This window comes from Perissodus microlepis, chromosome 12 (genome assembly GCF_051167445.1).
Source record: "Perissodus microlepis isolate ML-2025 ecotype Zambia chromosome 12, ASM5116744v1, whole genome shotgun sequence".
Taxonomy (NCBI): Eukaryota; Metazoa; Chordata; class Actinopteri; order Cichliformes; family Cichlidae; genus Perissodus; species Perissodus microlepis.
The window spans coordinates 13,743,209-13,766,903 of NC_140472.1; the positions used below are offsets into that span (position 1 = coordinate 13,743,209).

The following is a 23,695-nucleotide window of genomic DNA, read 5'->3' on the forward strand; positions in this document are numbered from 1 at the left end:
TTGCCGTAGCGTATCTGTAAAAGTCTTTGCTTCCTCTGCTTCCCGTCGATGGAATGAAAACTCTTTGATCTGCTCCAAAGGCACAATACAATGAAGGCTTTCCACATTCATTCATAATTTTAGTTTTAGGCTCCCGGTGCAGGCAGGCATTGAAATCAAGACCTTTCAGACTTCTACACCCAGGCCAATCAACATTTTTAAAAGCAGTTTCCCTTTCTGATGAATTTATCATTGAACGTATTATTGTTGTAATGGGATAAAAGCCAGAGGTTGAGTTAATAACTAGGCCTAATTATTTCGATAATTATTTCAGTTTTTCTTATAGGTGACATATTTGTGGGTTTTAGGCAAACTCATATCCATAATATTAAACCTAATGGGCCGTATCTTTTTTTTTTCTTTTTCTTTTTTTTTGTGAAGGCGTGTAACGTGAGTCGTCGTTGCCCTGACCCCCTCCCCGGTCACATGTGGAACCTCCTCTCTGTCTCGCTCTGTGCTGATCCGGATGCGCTAGGACCGCGGGGACCAGGGCGCAGACGAAGACGGAATGGGCGCACTTGGGGTAGTAACCAAGTGATTTTTGAGTGTGACAGAGGCAAGCAAGCAAAACCGCTAGATTCTGGGAATTACACCGCAGCTCCGAGCTCACTTCTAAACGAACTAAAAGTTGCTGTTTTTTGTTTGTTTCTTTTTTCCAACAAGTTCAAACTGAATTCAAGTTGCGCATGAGAGTAAGCAACGGTGAGCTTAGGGATTGGAGGAAAACACTGAGGGAAACTTTCAAGAGATGCGAGCAAGTGAAAAAGAGAATTAATTTTTGTTCATATAAACGACAGCGTGGCTGTGGATGTGACTGCTCAGCCGTCAATCTCACCAACCCCTGGATTAAGTTTGCAGAAGGCGAGATAACGGTAATCTGGACACTCCCACTTCTCTAAAGGTAATTAACACAGCCATCAACTTTTTAGAGACATATTGGATCGCTTTTTTTCTAACTGTTGTGGACGTTTGGAGGGTGACACATCTCTTGGATTTATTAAAAGCGTTTGGACCAGAGGGAGTTGTGCGCCATGACATAACGGGACACTTGGGAAAAAAATCAACGGCGCTGAATATTTCTGGAATGACCGGATGGCGAGTGTCCATTGTTGAGCGGATCCTTTAACCTTACCATTCATTCAAGGCCTGAAAGCTGATTTTATTATTATTGTTGTTATTACAACTTTCTTCTCGCCCACATTACACCCACTGAAAGCTCCATGGTGCAGATATGGGATGATTGGAGGCTGGGGTGCAGCTGAGGTGAGATCCAGCCGAAGGACAATGTTTGCGCCCGGCGTTGGCATCCCTCTGCTGCCGGGGCGTCTGGTACTGATGCTGCTCCTGTTGCCGAGGCTCTACCAGGCTTGCCCGGGGCTGCTCGCCTCCACCAGTGGCTGCAGCTGCGCGGAAGAGCGCCCCAAACTGCACAGCGTCCAGGCTGTGGGGATCAGGGTCAGCTGCAGCAAGGGGGAGCTGACTGAACTTCCGGATCCCGGCTTGCTGCCCAACAGAACCGTCACTCTGTGAGTTGGAACACTTTGAGCATCACTGTAACATTCAAACTGACGAATTAACAGTGTATTATTATCATAAGGCTGGATTTTTGAAGGCTGGGCCTGACATACTGGTGTCACTGGTACAATTAGGCCTCATTTCTGTCCTCTGGTGTCACTCAGCTTTCATAATAGTATTTCTGAATGTCCCCTAAACATTTTGGAGGGGAAATATTATCCAATCTTTTTAAACAACTTGTTTCCATAGTTAAATTAAGTTGAAGTCACAGGATGTCCATGTTATAGGATTAGGGAAGTCACCTTTAGTTGTTCATTCTTAAAAAGTACTCCCAATGTGATTATCATCTAAGGCTTAAGTATTCTGGGAGCCACACACCGATGACCCCTTGACCTTAGTTTTACCTACATTAATGGCTTTCTGTGTTAATAAGACTTGTCAGGTTAGGCGCTTACATCTTGATTTACTTTAACTGCCGGGCTGAACGCTGCCATGCTGCAAACCATTAAAACAAGCGTTGAGAGGGCATAGGGCTGACTGTAGCCATCATCTGGCCCTGCCTCTCTGACACAACTCTGTCGCTTTAAATTAGACTCAGCCAGACGCCCTGTCTTCAGCTCGCTCCTTCTTCTTCCACCACCGCCGCCGCTCGTGCACATGGCCCAGCTGACTTGGCCTCGCAGAACTAGAATAAACAGAAACACATTATAAGTATTTTATGTCTGAGTCTTTGCTTTACTGGTGGCCGGCTCCTTAAATGCCGCAACACCCTGTCTCACTATCTCCTTCTGTTGAAAAGGGAGGAAAAAAAAAAACATCTGGCGAGAGCTGGACAGCACTAATCCTGACCCAGAATAGTTGCATATTTGTAATTATAAAGCAGTTATTTGTGTGGTCTGTTTTGGACCAAACTTGAAAGCACTACCATCACTGGCCAAAGTACACTATTGACCATGACTGATGGCCTACCGATCTATTAGTGACACATTTCTTTGGACAGTAACACACCACTTTCTTCACAGCTGCTCAGTCTTTTGAAGACATTGCTCATTCCCACAGTGTGTTAGTGTCTCTGTACTCTGACCCAGCGGGAGAAATGCTAAGTGCACATCGTCACAGGGGGAAAAAACATGTTCAACTGCCCCACTGGAGAAAGCATATGAGGTAAAGTGAGGGGATTTATGCCCAGGAGAGCTAAAGCCAGCCAGCAGTCCATTTATAGGGCTTTATGTTTCTTGCTTATTAAAGGCAGGATAAACATCTGGGGAACACATTGCTGAAAAGCTGGAGGAGGCGAAATGGCTCGGGTGGCAGTGGTTGAGGTGACTTAAGATAATCTCCTATACCCACACCTAACTTTGGTTAAGATGTTTTGTGCATGTGCTTTGCATTCTGTGACACTTTTTTGATTAAACTCTCTGCCAGGCGAAAACAATTCCGCTTGCAATCCACCATTTTCTCTATATCCCGGGAACGACGGTGTCTAGAAAGTTTGTTTTCCTGAGGATTCGGTGAGTCTTTTCAAGCGCCTGCGTTCCCACTGTTGCTCGTGACATTAGCTCCAGATGTGGAATGCGAGAAGTTGTGTGGGTATTCGTGTTATTCCTGACATTCCACAGACGCTCTGAAACTGCAGACAGTATCCCAGGTGCGGCATAGGAGCTTTTTCCATGCCCTACATCACTTTTCCTCCTCTCCAGAATCGGAGGGCTTGAGAGCCAGGCCCTGCTGCCCTCTCTCTGGGGCAGCCTGGAGGAATGCTCTCCTCCATGCTGAGCAGGCAAAGGCTGGAGGACACCAGGCCTTGGGCTTCCGGGGCTGGCTGCTACGTGTAATTCACAACAGCTGGCCCCTGTGAACATTCCAGCTGAGGCCCCTGAGCCTCATGGGAAAACCCGACGGCGATTTGTTTATTAAAACTATTAGCTGGCTGTTTGTTGCTCCTGCCATCCATAAAGGAGCAGCAAACAGTCCACCCCCCTGACCCCCCAATATTATCACCTCCTCCTATGGCTCGTCAGTGTCTCTGTTTGGAGTTTGTTTACACTGCAGTGTGTGTCACGTTTACACATCGCCGTTTCTTTAAACTTATGCTTATCGGTGGTTTAATGGTGTATAAATTTATTCTCAGCCTTCTCCATCGAGCTCCAGTCGTTTGTCCCACTTTCATTCGTTTCTCTTTATCTCCATCCCCCCTCCCCCCGCTCTCTATCATGAGTTCATCCACATGCAGTAACTCTCAACCTAAATATTTAGTCGTCTTGGTAGGAAACTGCCATGTCCAAACTCCTTCCAGATGTGAGCTTGAGCAGGCTTGTGTTTAGGCCTAATTATGCACGGCTGCAGAGGAGGTGGATCGCTGAGAGAGGAAGAGGAGTGGAAAGGGAAGAGAGGGTAAAACTGATAAGGGTGTGAAAGTGAAAAGTTCTGTTGAGGAGAAAGTGGGAAAAGACGGTGTAGGTTAAAAAGAGGCCGGAGCGAGGGAAGAAGGTCGAATACGAGGAGTAGAAGAAGTGGGACGAGGGAATCAAAGGGGAAAGAAAGAAAGAAAGCTGAGCAAGAAAAATGATGGCGAGAGGAGAAGTTTGGCAGGCAGTTCAGAGGGATGTGCCCCTGGAGACTGAAAACTCCCCATCCCCTGACTAACAGATCTTTAGCTCCGAGTTGAGACACAAGAGGAGGAGGCAGGGCTCCTAAATGCATCAGCATAGCTTCACTTTTAATACATTACTTTGTGTGTCTAATATTTTGGACGTTACATTTCCCTGTTAGCGGAATTATGCAAAACTACAATTTTGGGTAACACCACTGCCGCTGAAGCAGCTGGTTGGAGCTGGAGTTAATTTTTAAACAATATGCCCAATATTCATAAGATCTATGATAAATCCATATGATATAAATTTTTTTGGTTTGTGTTTTAAGTTTGCTAAAATTTCACAGGCTCCGTTGTTTCCAATCTTCATCAGAACTGGACCAGATCACCTTCATACCAAGATATTATATGGATTTCTGATTTTCAAAAGCTTTTATTCATCATGGCAATGAAGCTGTTGAAAAGGAAGTTAGGTCATATCTTGGCAACACGTTCAAGGACATACATGGACGCGGGACTTTGTTTTGACGAAGTGCAAACAGTCTTTCTTCATTTGCTGCAAAATCGAATAACTTTTGGTTACTTAAAAGAAATAATTCTCGTCTGTGATAATGCCAAGGGAGGTTCAAATCTGAGACATTTTCTAATGCAACTGGCATATTGTTTTTTATCAAGAGCAGATTGGATGTTTCTGTCATAATAATTCAGCTGGATGAACTGAGAGAACTCATCTGTGTCAAAAAAAGACTGCAGATCTCTACAGCTTAGACACTGAAGGCACCAGCTTCTCTACACAGTCTTCTCCATGCCCCAAGCTTAGGTTACTTAGTTATGCTTCACACCTGGCCAGTCAGAATGGTACAGGCCTTACTAGTACTGGTAAAAGTCAGAAAAGCTGTTTGGAAAATGGATTTAAAGGTGATGCATAAAAGTGAGGAGTGGAATACATTAGGGTAGCGCTAGACCCAGTGAGAGTGTTAATGCCAGGTCTGAACCTATTCAAGTACCAGTCATCAGTCATTATTGGACATGTTTGAATTAATAGGGCAGGACTGAGTCATTCAAACATCTGCTGGGGATGCCACATTGAACAAGGTGACATTGTTCACATGTCTGTTCCAGCCTAACGACCCCGGCAGTAATTCATAGAAAGACGTAGGGACAACATGGGCACCAATGTTGGTATATCCCCAGTTTTATGCATCCCAAATAGCCTAAAAGAAAATGAGCGAATTGGCAGGAGAAAGGCTCAGTGACACAGGACGCTCCCAGTAAAGCTAAGAAGACTATACTGAGGCTATTGACAGAGGGAGGAACATCTGTACCTACTCTAAACGGCTTACATTTCTAACAGAAGCTGTCTCTTATGCCTCTATAGCAAAAGTTCATAGTTTCCATTCTCTCAACTGGTTTGGAGTGTAAACACACTTTTCTTACATACCTGTCAATACCACAGACTTCACAGAACTGTTTCTGTCAGACTTCAGCCTGACAGCTATAGTATGTTTTTTAAGACTGATGTCGATATTTGATGATTTAAAAATCCAATATATCGGCCGATATTTTTTTCTTTCAGACACCTGAAACGCAAAAAAACTTCATTTGTTATGTGTAGGTATTTAGTGATTCTGCCTGACTCTGTTTTGTTTGTAGTTCCAAACACTTGTTGGCAAAAGGGATGTTGCAGAGTGCCCCCTGGTGGGCAAACTATGCAACTTCCTGGCTGAGGGGTGTTTCTGTTGACTCTTCTTTACTTGTTTCATTTTCAGTCATTTGCTGTTATAAATGCCAATATCAATAGATCAGAAAATATTTAATATTGGCCTAAAATTTTGGCCTGTTGATAAATTGGTCCAGCTGTAGAGTTCGAAATTCCAGTTAGCTAACTGTTTATGTATGCGATTGGAATAACAAATCTGGCATTTTTGTTTACCCCCCCCTCCAAAAAACCCCATCCAGGTTGGTATTCCAATAATAATGTAATTTGACCTGAAAAGTGTGGATGCCAACTGTTGCAAAATGAGCCCATTAATCACAATGATTGATGGGCTCATTACTAACAAGTTATTATAATTTTAATGGAATATCCACATACGCATAATTTCATCAACCCCTGTGTCCCAAAGCCAAATGTTGTCTATTATGTTGAAATTGTCATTGAAAGTTTAGCTCTGCTGACTAAAGGAGCTGTAATCTTTCGGTATCGGCTATTTCAGTGTTTTCAGCATCTTCAGACTTTCTTCGTAAACTGATCACAGAATTCTTGTTGTATGAAGTGAAGGCTGTTTCAGAAGATTTCATACTGTAGGTTCTACTACTGCATTAGGGAACAGGACAAAAATGGCTTTAATAATAATGAAAATGTGGGAGGCTGTGGGGCACAACTTAGCAGAAGGAAGAGTTCATTCAATCTTTCATCTGAAAAAGGATGTTTCACAGACAATCAGCTGGCAGACATATGCAAATATGCCAGTTTGGGGTATCTGTGTTGAAGCAAGCAATATATATGTATCATTAGCTAACTGGTATACGTATCCTACAGATTCATGCTATAGTCCTGAAACACCCAAAGAAAAATGAGTGCAGCGTGGGGGCAGCTGTGTTTGTTTTAGCGCTTTAATGAATAACAGACAAATGAAGAGAACGTACAGTGGCAGCTCATGTGCAAATGTGCTGGTGCTTCATAACTTGTGGTTTGTACCCAAGTCAAAGCTTTGCTCCTCCTTTGGCGTATTTTCTTGTCATCATTGTCAGTGACTGATGGCTGTGGCTCAGTGGATGTGAGCCTGAGCGAGTGGGCTCAGATGGTCAGAGTGAGGGTCCCCCCCCCATCCAAGACAGCTGCAGTTGCTCTCTCTGCATGCTTGAACTTGAGCCCAGTATGTCAGTGTGGCTAAATGGCAGTCAAGGGTTTCAGATGAAAGTATTTCAGCCACGGCAACAATATTTTTATCAGTGAGGATCATGGAAGTGAATGTCTGCCCATTTACTTCCTTCAGACAGTATGTTTTTGCATGATTTTTGCATTAAAACCAGCATCACTTGAGATGCAAACTTTATGTTCACATATACAGAGATAAGCTAGTTTTTGCTCTTTAGTGTCACATTTTTTTGTGTGACCTAGGTCACTTTGACATTATTTTTGTCCAGTGTCCTGCACAAACTTACATTAGGTCATTGTTGCACAGCTAACAGACAACACATCAGGATAAAACAGCTGACTCTCCCTTCCAACTTTTATCAGTTCAACTCTTAGCAAGAAAGCAGATAAAAGCTTGATTTTTGAGCTATTCCTACAACCACATTTTGTCTTCATCTCATGTAGATGGTGTGCTTGAATGGCATTGCCAGCAAACACACCATCGACATGACCAACTCAGCTTATTCATTTGGTTTTTTTTTTTTTAATTATTCATGAGAAAAAAAGAGAAAATGTCTAAAAGGTAGCTATTTGATGCTGATCATGACTCTGTCATGTTGAGAAACACAGTACCCGATTATAACTTTCTAAACCTTAATGACTCAAAGAGATTATTAATTAAATTTATTCAGATTTACAGTTTGAATACTGAATTGGCTCCAAGAGTGTGCTGATTATTATTATTTAAAAAAAACATCCACTTGTATAACAAAACAGGGTTTTTTTCCACTGCTGTCTGTGTGTTCTTTTCACCATGTTTGTTTAACTAACTTATGTATAGTTTCTCTATCAAATGTCCTCATGAGCAGTCTCTTAGTTTGTTCACAGCTGCTAGCAAAATGTACGGCACACGCCCTGTTACACTGTTGTGGTTGCTCCTTCTCCATAGCCATTTGAACCAGCATAATTATTAGAATTTTACAGGATTTATATATTAAAAACTTTTCTATAATATCACTAGTGTTAGCAGTGGCTGAACTAATCCTGCAAAATCTACACCTACAAGAATATGCTACACCAGCATCTAAGCAGTCTGCCTCTAAAAAGGAGTGATGGAGAAGCCTTTTTGTTAACCCCACATTCATCTGGTTTGAGTCTTTTTTTTTGGCTCTGTTTATCTGCCCATCATGAAGCCCGATATCATTTGCTACATCTGCTACGCCCTCTGAGTGTCTATTTTTTCAAAGCCAGCTCACCTCAGTAGTATAATTGGCTGCCTACAGTATTAATCTGTGTGCCTTTAATCGCTGTGCTATCTTCTGAGTCACATCATCAGCCTCTCACTTGTGGCAAATGGGAGGCTGGATACCCAAGGGCCAGCAGATGTGTCGGTGGTTTATGATTGGTCTGTGAGTCAGTGTTTGTCAGATAGGAGCGTGACTACGAGACATCCCGAATGACATCTTATCATCAGGGAAAGTTCACAGAGAGAGAGAGGGAAAGAGAGAGCGTGCTGGCTGGGCATTCCTGAAGAGTTTATTTATGTGGGGAAAGGTGTTGAGACGAGGGGGAGCAGACTCCCCTCCACACATGTTAGGTGTGGCCGTGGTCAGCAATAAATCAAAAAAGCAAACAACGGCCTGACACTGGATACTCCGAGTTTTCTACTGCAGCTGCAGCACCTGCCAGTGCCACACAAGCCTTGTATTTTATTAAGTCCTTGCAGTTCAAGGTAACATAAGCAGAGAGGGAGTCTTCGCCGTCATACTGTGTGTACTGCAGCTGCCCGCCCGTTTGCTTGATGAATGTGCATTTCACTTATCACCTTGTTGTGTTTGTTGATTAAATGGCCCCGGTGTTCCAAAACTTGGCAAAAACAGCGGTGTGTTGTCATAGTAATCTCATACCCCCAAGTGGCTTTTTGTTATTTTAGTTTTTCCTTTCTCGCTGCTCTCTTCTTATCTTACTCCAAAAATGCCTGACTTTGGCTTTTCTTTGCCAGCGCTAACTTCCCGCTCCCTGTGTCTGACCACAGCGGCCCCCAAAGTTCCTGCTCCGGGTCGACAACACATGGGACGGAGATAATGGGTGTCTGTAGTGGGAATGCCTGTGGCTTGCGTGTGTGTATGTGTATGTGTGTGTGTGTGTGTGCATGTGTGTGTCTTTGAACTAATCTATGGCAATGCAGTGCAATCATCTTCTGAATTTCAGATACTTTTATATTACTTAGAGTATACTAAGTAACTGTATCCATCAGCATGAATAATGTGCTTACACTTTCAGTTTTAGAGGGTGGGTTGACCAGGACAATTTTACAGCAACTACAGAAAGTATTGAATGTGCAAGAAGAGTAACGTGTCGAGCAAAGAGGCTGAACTTAGTGCTTCATGGCTTTGGACATGGCTAGTGCCATTTTATCACCAATCTGGATTTAAGCACAACAATTAAGAGCTAAAAGTCTGCATTAGTCTGTGTACTAACACTAAATGAACATATGGCAGAATTTAAAGTCAAGGAAAGCTTTTGGGTTTCCTTTTGTCAGTCATGTCAGTGTGCTTGAATGGAAACACATGCAGATAGGTTGCTCCTCTGAAAATGTTTTTAAATGCCACATTGTCACAAACAAATAAGCAGTTCAATCAGCAGCTTATCCACCGCTCTCTTACTATGAATGAACTGCATATGGTAATCCTTCCTCTGGATTATTGTAGGGGTCTTTTATAAGCGCATGTTGTTGTGATTTGGTGCCATATAAATACAATGAAATTGAATTAAACTGAATTTCAAAGTTCATCAGGTTGGAGGCTCTCATTAGCTTGCAGCAGCTCTCCATAGCAGAGTAAAGACTGCTGTCGACAGATGTTGGAGTTCACCAGACTGTATGATGATAGATGACAGATTGTAAATTTATAAATTACATGGCAAGTATAGGTGTAAACCTTTGCCAATCTGTCCTAGAGTGATTGCAGTCGATCTGAGTTGTATGGCAATTGTTGGGAGACAGCTTGCCTTCCACTGGGCGACCTGCGCAATCGCCATGTGGTAGAAGTGAATCACCCAGAAGTTGAGGGTGTTGCACGCACAAACTATGATTAGCCATACAACCAGAGCTTATATTGTTCACTTGCACTCCCCTATCAGCAGCACAGGGATGGAAAACAAATAAATTGCTTTATATGTGGAAGGGGCTTTAGATGGAAAGATAAATACTGCAAGTAGTGGGAAATAACAACCCCAGCTTTGTCCCCGAGGTAATGTCATGTGACCACATTTTTTTTTCCTAAGAAACAAATTGTTAAATAAAAAAGAGATAGTGATAGTGTGTTTTTGTATCTTTATCAACGGTACTCAAGTATATAAAACCAACCAGCAGCTCATCTTCATCGTTACTCAAAACCATTGTATTATTGAGTAAGCTGTTACACGGAGCCACAACAAACTAAACATCTGTTGCTTGGATTGTTTTATCCTTTACACTGTCTATGAATAAGAGCTGGTTTAGAGCTACATTTAAAGTGACTGAACAAGTTGTGACATAAAGCAATAACCCTTGATTAAAATCTTCTTGATGGCTTAACCGCTGTTTAAAGATACAGTATGAATGTGTGTTCCTTCGGAAAGAATGGTGGTCTACCAGTTTTTATTACAGATGCCTTTTGATTATTTAATACACTGTGGTAGCCTCTGGTGTTGAAACGTTGGTAAATCTGAATTGAGCCCTGACTGTCATTCGAGAAAGGATTCCTGCTGCACAGAAATGAAAAAAGAAAAACATCCTTCTCACAGATTCCTCTAAAGGCACTCAGTATCTGGGGCAAAAAGATTTTAGCCAAGCCTTTGTAAACGCGGCCTGATTTCCCAGCAGTCTTTGCTGGGAATCAGAAAACAGAGGCTGGTTATGAAACAGAACAATGAGACAATGTTAACAGGCATACACCACATTCCACTCACTGTCTCAAATGGCTAAATTCACTAAATTGCCTCATTAAAAGTGTAAAAACACTTTAGACAGTGATTAAACTGACTATTGTGTTCCTGCACTCCAGCCATAAACTTTCCAGTTTGGTTTGTCTTGACGAGTCTTTGACTATAAATATTGCACTAATTTATTGCAGCCTCACAGTAAGGCGGTTTTATTTCAGCTTGTGTTCCCTGATTGTTAATATTTGTGGCAGCTACTTGTTTATGTCTTTGGAGTTCACTGGTTTCTCAGCTTTAATAAATTGTATATTGAAGCGCTTTTGGTAGACAGTTCCTGATAGCAGAACTCGATGAATTGTCTAATAAGACCAACTTGAAGTGGAGACCTTCCTCTCCAAATCGTATATTGTGTGTGTGTGTGTGTGTGTCAGCCTGAGCGCACACATATGGGAAGGGCGTGCACAGCCTCTCAAAATAGGCTCCAGTCCTCCCCTCTCTAATTAGAGACATTTAAAAAACCCAGATTTTAATTTTAGACTAGTAGTTTTTGGACCACTTATGCGCGCACACACACACATACCCATCGAGTTAAACATACACACTTTCCATATAAATAAATCTGATAGGTCACACACTAGTACATATAAATCTGCGCGCACGCACACAGACACACACACACACACACACACACCACAAACCACAAAGCCTAACTGCTTGGCCCTGCATGGTAACCCAAGCACAATGCAGTACACTCTATAATAAGCGGTTCAACATATCAGATGCAGGAGCACACTCCCCACGCTAGGCCTTGAGGGACATAAATATGATAACAAAACTGAGTAATGCAAGAAAATTATTGGCATAAATCATTAAACTCATCTATTTTGTCATATACACGAATGACAAGAATCTGTACCACTCCTTCATGTGGCTGCTCTCACCCTCTTCTCCCTGTTTGATGACTAAATTACTCAATGTGGGTCTGCAAAATGATTTCATAAAAAATATTTTTCATGCAAGTGCCTTTCCATGACAGGCGGTAAATGGGGCTTGTAGCTTGGCAGCGTTCCCTGGTGACTGCTGCGAGCCCACTGGTGGGTCAGGCACAATGGGCACATTCACATCTTGACATGCATTTGCTGTTTAAGTGCCTGTTGTGCTCAGGGGCATTTAGTCTTTCTGTTATATCTGGTGCCGCGACTTGCCTAGGACAGGCTCAGGGTGCAAGGGGCTCCCAGGACTGCTGGCTTAGGTGACTCTCTGTCTGAAAGGGTCAAGCTATTAGGAATAACCCATGCGCTGAATAGTCGGTGCGATCTGGAAGCCTCTTTTAAAGCACTTATTGTAACAAAGATGACACAACTGGCCTCCCACTCTGAGAGATCTCTTTGCTCTTATTCCTCCTCCCTCCACTTTCCTCCTCTTGTTTCTACAAAATGTGTCTGTTAGCAAGGAAGAGACTTAGAGGAGAGAGCTGCACTGCAATGATTGCTGTAAAAGAAAACCCCCACAATTTTAGAGTAAGCAGGCTGTATGTCAAAAATGCTGTAAAAAATGTAAAAAGAATTATAGTATGGTCACTTTAAATTTTACAATAAAGTGCTGCCAACCCTGCTGCCAGTATTTTACTGTAAAATTTACAGGATTTTTCTTAAAGTTAGAGTTCTGATGCAGGCTGTGAACCATAACCACACATACTGTCAGCAGTCCTACAAATGAAAATGTGAATATTTTCACAGCATAGAATAAATAATTTCCTCAGAAAAAAATAATGCAGTTCACACATACTGATGCATTTCAATATCCCCTGAAATAACATTTACATCTCCTTAAACCAACACTAAACAAATAATCTACATTTACTTTAATACTTATATAATTCCTCGCTGTTAACACACCTCACGAAATGTCATTACCCACAATTCTCAGCTGCTAATGAAGGTCTTCACAGCTTATGTGTATATGTACAGGTGTATAAATGCTTATTATTGTCTGTCACTGCAGGTTTATTTTTTTTTTAAATCAATTCAAATAATTAATAATGACTGCTGTTTTTAATTGTATTGCCTACATTGTGTTCCACTTAAACAAACATCAGCAGTACTTCATGGCAATTCATTCATTTAGCAAATAGCTTTTTTATAGATGCACTCTTGCCTTCTGCATGCAAGACTGGAAGATTAATTGCTGCTGTTAGTAAAAGTTTTCCAGATTGGCTTTCTCACATATCACAGCGCTGAATGTATAAATGGCAGCCCGCTTTAATTACGGCTCTAAGTTTGTCCAGACAGGAATCTCAGCTTAGCAAGTTGTGTATGTTTTTCTGTGGGTGTAAAAGTATCACAGTCATCACAGTCTGTCACTGAAACATTTTCTAAAAGTTTACAGCTCATCTCTTATGACACATCCGATGATGTTATCCTTTCTCACTGGCGTGCCCGCAGCTGAAGGGATCATTTTGATTCTCCTGGTTTGGGAGCTTAAATTGCAGTGTAATCCACTGCATGCTTCCATCATTTTTTTTAAACCACTTATTTGGTTCAGGGTTGCGAGGGTGCTGGAGCCTATCCCAGCTGACAGCGGGCGAGAGGTGGGGTACAACTTCCACAAGTTGCCAGCCCGTCATAGTAGCAGTGTAATGTAGATGGGTAATGGCGTCTGATTCATTAGAGCCCATGTTTGGATGGAGTAAGTAGGATTGGGAAGCTAAATTAGGTAATGCACTTTCTAATCCATCTTTTGGTGTAACCACAGTATTTTGTTGATCCACCCCGTCTGTCTGCATTACTCTGAGGGATATGTATGTGATGTATATATGAAGAGAAGTGCTGCCATGTCCACTTAGTTCTCCTCTGTGAATGGCACATATTCTTGAAATGCACCTTTGGCTAGAAAAAGCTGCTCAAATGGAAAGCTAAAGGGGAAAATGCAGTAAAATAAATCAGCACTGGTTTTGCAGCTCAGCTGTAAGACACAAATGAAAGAGCTCACACAAAGCTGGCCTCTTGTAATCTAAAAGTGGGTAATTGCACCACTTTCAGCAGAGTTCAGCTCCCTCACAGTTAAATTCTTATTAAATTTTATTTATGTGAAACAGACCAGCATGTGCATTATCAGATCGGCTAATTAAACCAGACTTAATTCAGTAATGATGCTCTGAGACTCTCATTTACAGTTAGTCTCATTATCTGGCTCCCATTGGTCTCTGAATTACGACCGGAGTTTTGCCACGTTACCAATCTCTTTCAAGGGTTCTTGTCTCTCACCCCGCGTGTGGTCCTCGAGCGTAAGAGACCAATCCAAAGTTAATTGATGTTTACACAGTGGTGCTTTGGGTTGTTTTTACTCTTTATTACGCTGAACCTGAGCACCTCCCTCTCTTTTGGCCTCGGAGTGCTAGATCGATCGCATCTTTCAAGCGCTCCCGTTGTTTCATCATTGGTGACACTGCTGCAGCTTCAGGTGTTGTAAAGACTGGATCTGCTGAAGAAGAATGAATCTGTAGTCAGTATGAAAGAAAACCATACTATTATTCACAGAACGTGAAGTGTACTACATACATAATGAGCTCTAGGAGCTTAGCCTGGAGATGAATTCTTATTAAATATAAATCCTTGCTTAAGACTCTTTTTCTGCTTGTGGTTTGCTGTAGAAGCCTGCAGCTACACAGAGCTCACTGTCTGAGTCCAGCATGCCTAAATATTTAGGAGCCAATTGAAATCGGGGCTTTTTACTTAAGTACTGCTCATTTATGTTCGGGACTACATGCCAAACCAGGCTAGAGCGTTTCCTGTGTATCCTTCCCCACCCAAAAAAATAAAGAAAAAGTTTAAAGTGCATTTGGCAAAGAAGCAGGATGAGAGGATGAAGGTGGGATGATACTGACACCAAAAAGCAAACAGGACATCCTGTTGTGTTTGAGTTTACAGCATTCTTGCTGTGGTTAGGACAGATAATAGAGGGATGTATTTTTTTTTTATCGCCTGTGTTCAACCAAACGACGGCCCAAAATCAGCTTTAGAAAGTATACAGAATACAGAAGACAAAGGTGCGTAAGCACCCGCACACATCAGGCCTTATCCTCCAGGCTCAGGGCAGCGTGTTACCAATGAGACAGCTATGTAGTTAAGAGTTGGGGGGTGGGGAGTGGAAGTAAATCAAATACGATTTGTGACGTGCTGTCATTGCTCCCGTGTGGCCCTCAAAGGCTTTATGGGTTTAGTAAGCAAATTGAGCAAACCAACAAAGTGAGTGGCATGATGCAGGGAGGAGCTGCTGTGGTCTACTAGACAAGATGCTTTGTATAGTTCTACTTTTTTTTACACACCATCATGCAGCATAAGAAGCCTGATCTAACACGGAGCTGTGCCAATGGAAGCTAAAAAGTCAAGTGTGATTCGATGCGTAAATTTACACATTTTTTGCTACTGAACTTCTGGAGAGAAGGTTTTTGCAGGTAGGGGATTTTTCGTTTTTGCATGATGTCAAAGATTTAAATAATACATAATTTGGCATTTCTAAAGATGTAATGTTTACAGAAATTTACTTGAGAATTGAGCTCACTTATTAAAAGGTTTTTTTTCTTAATATTAGTTTACTTGATCTCTTTGGGGATAAGTTTGCGAAAAACCAAGAATACATCCATATGTGTTTTTATGTTTTATATTAAAGAAAACCGTGACGTCAAGTTGTTGTTATACATGTGGTGTTTAACCTTTCTGCTGAGTAAGAACTGCTAGAAGAGAAGCTGGTAACTCGGTTTGACCTGGTGCTTTTCATATGACCTCTTTCTTTTTGATCCTAATGTAAATGAATTATGCGAAATGGTTAAACAAGATCCCTGGGGCCTGACATGTGGCCCTGCTTTCTCTCTCTTTCTCTTTTTCCTTTGGTTGCATGAATTAGATGGATTCAATTAGCCCATCTAATTTAGGCCTCTGTGCTCTGAAAGGGTTAAGTGAATGAAAGATACCATACTGTAGTCTGGACTGAGTTAGCGCACTGACATGCCATGCGAATAGGTCTTGAAAACAGAAGAAGATTAAATCAATCTGCCATCTGATCTGTCACTTACAGACAGATCTGGCAGAAATGTGCAGTTAAGCCTCAGTAGCAATACTGTGTGCTGAGCAGACATTAGGCCTCCTTGTAGAAGCTGCTTATCTTCTTTGTTTGTAAAGCTCTGTTAACCTACAGTGATGAAGCGATGGACCCTCGTTTGCCTCAGCTGTCACCTGTGTCCGGACCCTGCTCCATCTGTCTGATGACTTTCCAGGAAGTGCTCTCTCTGCAACCCCTGACCTCTCAAACCGGGTTCTGAATAAACAGCTAATTGGCTGGGTTTCCTGTTTAGCCTGATGGGAGCGCTGACTATTTCTGTCTGTTTACAGAGTTCTGCTTCTCTCTCTTTCTCAGAGTTGTACTCTTTGTATTGTTTATAAAAGAACAATACCCTCCACTACAACTGTGCTCCAAACATCAGACTTTGGGGATTATACAGCAGTGTCTAGGCCACGCAACTCCCCTGCGTTCCTGGAAATCTGCGCCTTTTGTTGCTTATGGGAGGAATTCGGTTAGCTCATTTTGTGTGCGCTTTTTATTTGCGAAAGTCAGCTTTCAAGTTTTAGCGAGATAATTTAAATACTGTGTGTGGAATGTGTGCTGGGTTTAGACCTGAATGCAACACACAAATAAATAAATCTGTGCAGGTTTGGAAAATGCATATTAACTCAGTGTGTGATTATATGAAAGGAGGTGTTTTGTTCCTGTAGGCTTGCAGCGATGTGCACATGTGGGTCTTCGGAGGACACCAGAAACAAATGTGCATTATTCCCTGACTAATAGTTTTCTGCTTAATAAGCAAAGTCCAAAAGGAACTATCTGTATCTCAGCTGTCTGTGTTGAATTAAATGGCTTGTTTCTTTGCCAGATGTGACTTTCTCCTCTCCTATCTGCACTGAATTATTCAGGCAGTTCCGGATCTTCTGTAACTTTCATCCTGGGCCTGCATCCATTTATAGGAGAGATTTTGTGCCCAAAAGTCGAGCAAGAGACCTCAAGGCCCAGGAGTCACGGGTTCAAATCCAGGCTACACCACAAGAGGATTGCTCTCGTCTAACATCCTCTCTCTGCCTTAATAATAATGATTTATTTTGAGGAGTTCAGTGGGAATTTGTGAACATGACATGTTTGTATTTTTTCCAAATCTTGGAAAGGGTTGGGGGGGGGAGCTCAGATTTGGGATGATGTCAAAAATGGTGGGAGAGGCTTTACTTTCAGTGTTCCAGTCGTTATCATTTTTAGTGTCTTGATTGCAGCCCAGCTTGAAAATGTGTTTTCTTTGCTTTTGAAATTTTGCTGATAATTGTCGCAAGATATTGGCTGAAGAGTCCACAATGTAGCTGTAGCAAAAGATGATTTACTCCCTACGTTTCCATTTTGCAATGCTGGCTTTCGACACTTTTGACTGTTACAGGAGGGAAGAAGTGAGTCGGGCCAGCTCATGCTTGTATACTGAGATTGGATGATTAAATCCGGTCATTAAGCGGGCTGGAAGGCGCGGAGCTGAAGGCAGTGTTTTTATTGATGTGGCAGGAAACGGGGGGCTGTGCGCTGCTGCTGAATCTGTAAATCTAACGGACGCTTCACAGTGAGCTCCCTCTCTTAAAGCCGCACACACACAACTTCACTCTCTCAATTAAGAACACACTTAATGTCACAAACAGCCCATTAAAAGCTGTGTGGCAGGAGCAATAATGACGTGAGACTAAAGGGTGTGTTAATGATGGCAGCCTGTCTCCAGGGCAGGGTCCTGGCTGTACCCTGAGCCCACGCTGAGCAGGATATAGACAGGTGTCTGAATCCGAGTTATTATGGTTGTGTATTTTCTTGTTTAAGTTTAGTTTCTATTGTTTGAAAGTGTTATGATTTCATTATTTTCAGTGTTTATTGTTGTCTTTTTAATTATAGTTGTTATATGTAGGGCATATATCAGAGGCAGTATTCAGGAAAATCAGTACAGGTAGTCCATTAAAGCCTCATTAGCTGTAATACATTTTTTACTAACAGATACTTAAACAAACAATATGTTCTCTAGATTTCTCTAATTTTAGTTAGTCTTAATTTTATTTTCAAAATTCTACTTTTTAGTTAATTTTTAGTTAACTATAACAACCTTGGTTAGCCGGGATAGACCCCCCGGCGATCCTGATAAGGATAAGCAGAAGAGGATGGATGGATAGATGGATGGTGTAGCTCCATCATAATTGTGATTATGGTGACAGTAATGTGCTGCGTATGGAGAATAAAGTGCTATCAATCTTGACCACTGGTGTTTTTGTGCACCAGTTCTCCACCCAGACCTCCTCTTGAACTTTTTGTGCACTATAAAAATGTCATTCTTCCTGAATTGGAAGTTGTGACTGTAATTCAATACAGTAGCAGATTTGTTTCAACCCTTATCTGCTACAAAACTTTCATGGTGTTTTAAGTTAATAAATTCTCATGATGCGTGTCTCTTCCTTTCTCTGGCTAACACTCATTTATACAGGTTAGCTTTTCCTTAATCTCCTCTTTATTAATTGTCCTCTTTATTTTTGGACATAGTTTGCAACTATTTGCATGTATGTGTGCGATGAATGATCGTATGGTTGATTATGTGTCTGTATCTTCAGACATTATCTTTAATGTGTGGCTTTTATTCAAACTGTGAAGGACTGTGTGACTCTGTGTTTTGACAAATGTCATACAAATAAAGTTGTTTTTATTAAAAAGTAACTATTTTGTTGTAGCTTTTTTTTCTCTATAAAGAAGACAATTGACTTGCTGCACTTTCCATGATCCATGCCTCAGACTAGAAATTTTCCCTATCATGCTTCTACTGTTGTGAATAAACTAAGCCAACAGGCTTCTGCGTGTAGTGTCCTATTTACTTAACTCTCACAAGTATATTGTCACTGAAACTAGGGGCAGAGTATAAGTCTATGCAACTTCTAAAGCAGCCTTGGCCTATTGCCTTATATTTTTGCATTTCCCTGTCAAACCGAGAGATCTCAGCCTCACTTCCACTCTGCCCTCTAGCATTTTGCCCTGTGCACTGATAAGAACTCCAAAGGCCAAGTGATTTGCCAGCGGGGAAAGAGCTAATTACCGTGGCATGTGCCGCCATTTGTTTGATATGGAAAGACATCCCTTTGATCTTAAAAAATAATAATTTATAAAATGATTATCAAGATTGCAACATCTGTCTTGATGCCCTTCTGTCTTATCATTTATTTGAAACATCTTTAGGTAATGCTAATGCTAATCTCTCATGTGACTGCAGCACTGAGTGGACATTTTCTTTGGCTTTTTTCCTCCTCCTAATTTATGTTTCTATTCTATTTCTATTTATCATGTTTTTTTCAACCTATTTTTAACAACCGTGTGATTTGATTTGTTTCCATTTTTTTTATTTACAGGATACTGAGCCACAACAAAATCCGAGTTCTGAGAAACGGATCCTTCCTTGGACTTTATGCCTTGGATAAACTGTGAGTATCCTTTTCTCATCGTCCTTTATTAAATACTGTGCTTCTGCGGGTGCTCTAATGTCATGTGTATTGTTTCCACTGGATTTATGTGTGAGCTGATTTCTGGCTTGTCTCTGGCCCGGGCCTTGTGGCGACATACAGACAAAGTATCAGAGAGATCTGAGCAGATCTGAGCAGCTATGGCCCATCTATCCGATCACGGGCTTCATTCCAGAAGGGAGGATGATACACTCAGACTGGCTATCACAGACTTATGTTGAAAACTTCACATAATTACACTTCACTCCTCCATTATCAGTAAAGCCCCACTCCACATGACAAGATAAGGGAAATCTCTGGCAGGAGCTGCATGTTGGCAGCTTTTCCTGTGGCTTGCAGACAGTCTGGCCCTCCTTAGCGGCATCGTAATCTCTCTATGAATGGGGTGTGAGACAAGTGAGAGATGAAATAGTTTCTTACGAATTTGAGGCGATGCACAGCGCCACTGGTGACAAACGGGAAAGGAACTATAGTTGGAACTGCCAGTGGTGACACATGGCTATAATTGCACGGCCTGTAAGATGATCCACCACCTTGGTCCAGACCACGATATTATGAAAACAAATACAACCCTGTTTTCAAAAGAGCTGGGTTGCTTTGTGTATTGTAAATAAAAACAGACTGTAATCATTTCAAATAATTGAAATGACATATTCAATTGATAAAAGTACAAAGACCAAACATAAAATGTGTTTTTTGCTTTTTGGAAAAAATGTATATATTCATTTCAAACTTGTTGCCAGTAACATATTTGGAAAAACAAAAAGAAAGAAAAAGTTTGGCCATTGGTATGTTTACAGCTGTGCTGGCTTGAATCTTCTTTTAATAGTGTTTTATAAGCGTTTAGGAAACTGAGGAGGCCAACTGTTGTACATTAAGAAGCTAAATGTTTTCCCATACTTGCTTGACATGCAGGGCCTCCTTAGCTGTATGTTTCATTTCACAGTGTACCAAATGTTTCCAGAAGTTGACGGGCCTGGACTGCAGGCGGACCAGTTAAAGCCCTGAGACTTGTCCTACACAGCCATGTCGTTGTAACACTCTCTGTCATATTTAGGTGGGAATATAAATTGATCAAAACCTGCATGCATCGTTCAGAGCAAGTTACCCAGGCTGTGCACACTAATGCACAACAGCCATGCTTTCACACATGCTGGCTTTCCTTCTTCAAATTTCCAAATTTTGACTTTTCATACCACAGGGCAGAGTTTGAATAAGCTTGGGTCTACAGACGTTGACAGTGTTTCTGGTTCTTATACAAAAAATAAATCTTATAAATCATGTTGCCCAATGAATGAAATACAAACAGGATAGGTGTTAAATTAATTAGCACCTACACGCTACTATGCCAAGCTCCCTGAATACTCTGATATTCTCACACTGTCCTTGAATCTAGTGTACGTTTCACAACAGATTCATTTTGGGGGTTTTTTTCACAGTGTGCTGTTTCACAGGGCATCCCAGTAAAGCTTTATGGCAACAACACATATGTTGCAGCTTCACTTCACAAACTTGGATGCTGTAGTCTGGCAGACAGGCTTATATTGTTGGCGAGGGGGCTGGTGGGTATGTTGCAGAGATATTAGTTCCACATGGCACTTCGAGCTGCCACCCATGAAGCTAATGAGTTTCTCAAAAATGTTGAAAGAAAGAAAAATATGGTAATTTGTTGCAGTTGTTAGCTTGTTAGTACCTACCACTGAAGTTCAGAGCAGATGTGCCAGTCGAGAACAAAAGCTATATTTGCTCAAATTGATGTTTTTTTTTCTAAAGTCTGGCACGAGAACACCATTGGTGAATAGTTTCAAGGCCAAGTTGTCAGTTCTCACCTCAGCAGTCTTGCACCGAGGACGCTGATAAAGCTGTTGACAGGAAGATCCTTAGGCTAATGCTACTTGGGCAGCAATGTATAGTAAATTAAAGCCTGATCTGTGGCTCAGAATGAGCTGATGTTGCTTATTTTTGTTAGTGTGGAAAAGCCTTCCTGTAGCGCCATAGGGTCGGCGGGTCGGGTAATCTGAGCTCTCCCATGTACCTGGAGCAGTGATAAAAAACTAGCAGGAGGCAGCAGAGTGGAGGTTTAACTAAAAGAGCTTGGGAGAAAGACAAAAAACAGGCAGACAAACCCCTGGCTGTGCTCCACAGTGGGAGATGCAGGCGTCTGGCTGAGCACGAAATGTAAATCACACAGGCCTCATTTCACTCCTCCGCCTCCACCTCTGCTGGCTTGCTGACACACAGTGGTGGAGGTCCACTCACTCACTCAGTCACTCACTCTGACATCTTCAACCTTTAATTGAGCCTCGGGCAGCTTATAATTACATCTGAGCTCATGGGAAATTTGCTGTCTGTTGTGAAAAATGCCACACTGATGGAAGGGTTTGCAGGGATGAATTCAGATATGAGCTTAGAGTGTGAGTTTTGTCTGCGCTTGTGAGATTTTGGTTTTGTTTTGTCTCCTCGGTCCACCACGGCTCTTCGGGTCTCCTCATTGTTTCCAGTATGGCGTCAACATGTGCTTGTCATTTGGAGCAGTAGTGAGCAGTTACTCATATTATGTGACCAGCGGTGTAATCAAAGGCCAGCCCACTGGGGCTGAGTAAACACACATCAGGGAATTACACTGCATCTCTTCCCCTACGTGACAAGGATAAACACAGTCTGCGCCCCCTAACTGCACACACACACACACACACACACACACACACACACACACACACACACACACACATTGGGACACATGTTGTTGTGAAACATACACACACGGGGACACACACACACACACACACACACACATTCTCGTTTTGATATCTTAGTGAGGACATCAAATTGATAGTGCTTTCACTAGCCCAGAGGTTTTAGATATCACCCTGGGTCAACACAGCTGAATCAAATAATTAGTTCATTACCAAGCTTCTTGAGAACTGTTGAGGAGGACATGTTGAGGAGGTACTTTAGACATTTAAATCAGCTGTGTTGGATCAAGGACACATCTAAAACTTGCAGGACACCGGCCCTTAAAGCCCAGAGTTGCCTGCCTAAACCTAACCATAATCTAATTATAACCCTGACACTAAATCCACATTTTAAGTCTCAAAAAGTCTTCAGTCTCGCAAGGACAGCTGCTTTTGTCCTCATAAGTGACTGTTGGTCCCCACAAGTATAGTAACATTCCAATTTTTGGTCCCCACAAAGATATCTAAACAGGTACACACACACTCGCGCACACACTCTCACTCTTGGCTCATCGCTGCTGTGACTTCAGTGTATACAGTAACCCTTGAGTGTGCTTCCTAGTATGGGCACCGTCTCTTCTGGCCCAGTCTAACAGGTCTCAGCAGACACACACTCACTTCCACACGCTCACAGCATACTTCTATTCAGAGCTGAATGCAGTCTGATCTGCTGTTATTAAACGGAGAATTCAGCTCCAGAGTAGAACACCCTCCTCCAGGCCTGGACAAGGCCGTGCAGCAATCTACACAGTTAGCCCTTTCATTGGGACAAACCTCCTCAAAGCCACTATTGCCTTCATAACCTGCCAAGCCACCCAAGTGCAGAGGAGCAATTTAGGATTGTTTGTTTTTTGCCCTCTTACTAGACTACTGTGTTTTTGTAGGTCTTATAAACAGGCTTGCCATCCAATGGCTACATTTGGATCTTGGAATACTTCATTTCTTTCCAGCTCTTTGGATGAACACACTGGTTAAATCATGCCTCGCCTCTGTGGCGGTGGTTGCTATGCGCAAAATAAGTCACTTTCATACACACCGTCAGACCTCTGCTCGTGTACTTGCGCACCTTTTGAGTACCTCTACCTCTATGCACACCCTTTCTGATGGAAGTTTTCACTGGCAACCCCACTAATGAGCCGGGACCTTTATGAGTTGTGGACAGATCCCAGCAGCCTGTCCTGAACTGATTTGAGGCAAGGTAATGAGAATAATGAGCAACGAGGGCCGAGGCAGTCTGGCTCCTTTCCAAATGGGCCCCACTGCACCATGGGACACAGGACAGGCAGGCAGGGCACAAGGGGCCCTCATTACTAAGGCCTGTTACCCTACAGCGAGAGAGGGAGCAGGGAGGGAGAGCAGAGGGCAACGATGATGATGGATGAGGGAGCAGCAGGGTGTTTGTAGTGGACAGGTCTGAAAGGCAGGAGTGAGGCTTGTGGTTAGGAGGCTCTAGGTGTTGGCA

The 23,695-nt window shown here is 42.2% G+C and overlaps 1 protein-coding gene across 1 annotated transcript in view; it reads left to right on the plus strand.

Moving 5' to 3' along the window:
- The first annotated feature begins 489 nt into the window (after window positions 1-489).
- adgra2 (adhesion G protein-coupled receptor A2) overlaps window positions 490-23,695 on the plus strand; it is a 40,366-nt gene continuing 17,160 nt past the window's right edge. The window contains exons 1-2 of the mRNA XM_084946610.1: window positions 490-1,565; window positions 19,388-19,459. Coding sequence (XP_084802736.1) covers window positions 1,276-1,565; window positions 19,388-19,459 — 362 coding nt within the window. The 5' untranslated portion in view covers window positions 490-1,275. The remainder of the gene's footprint in view (window positions 1,566-19,387; window positions 19,460-23,695) is intronic.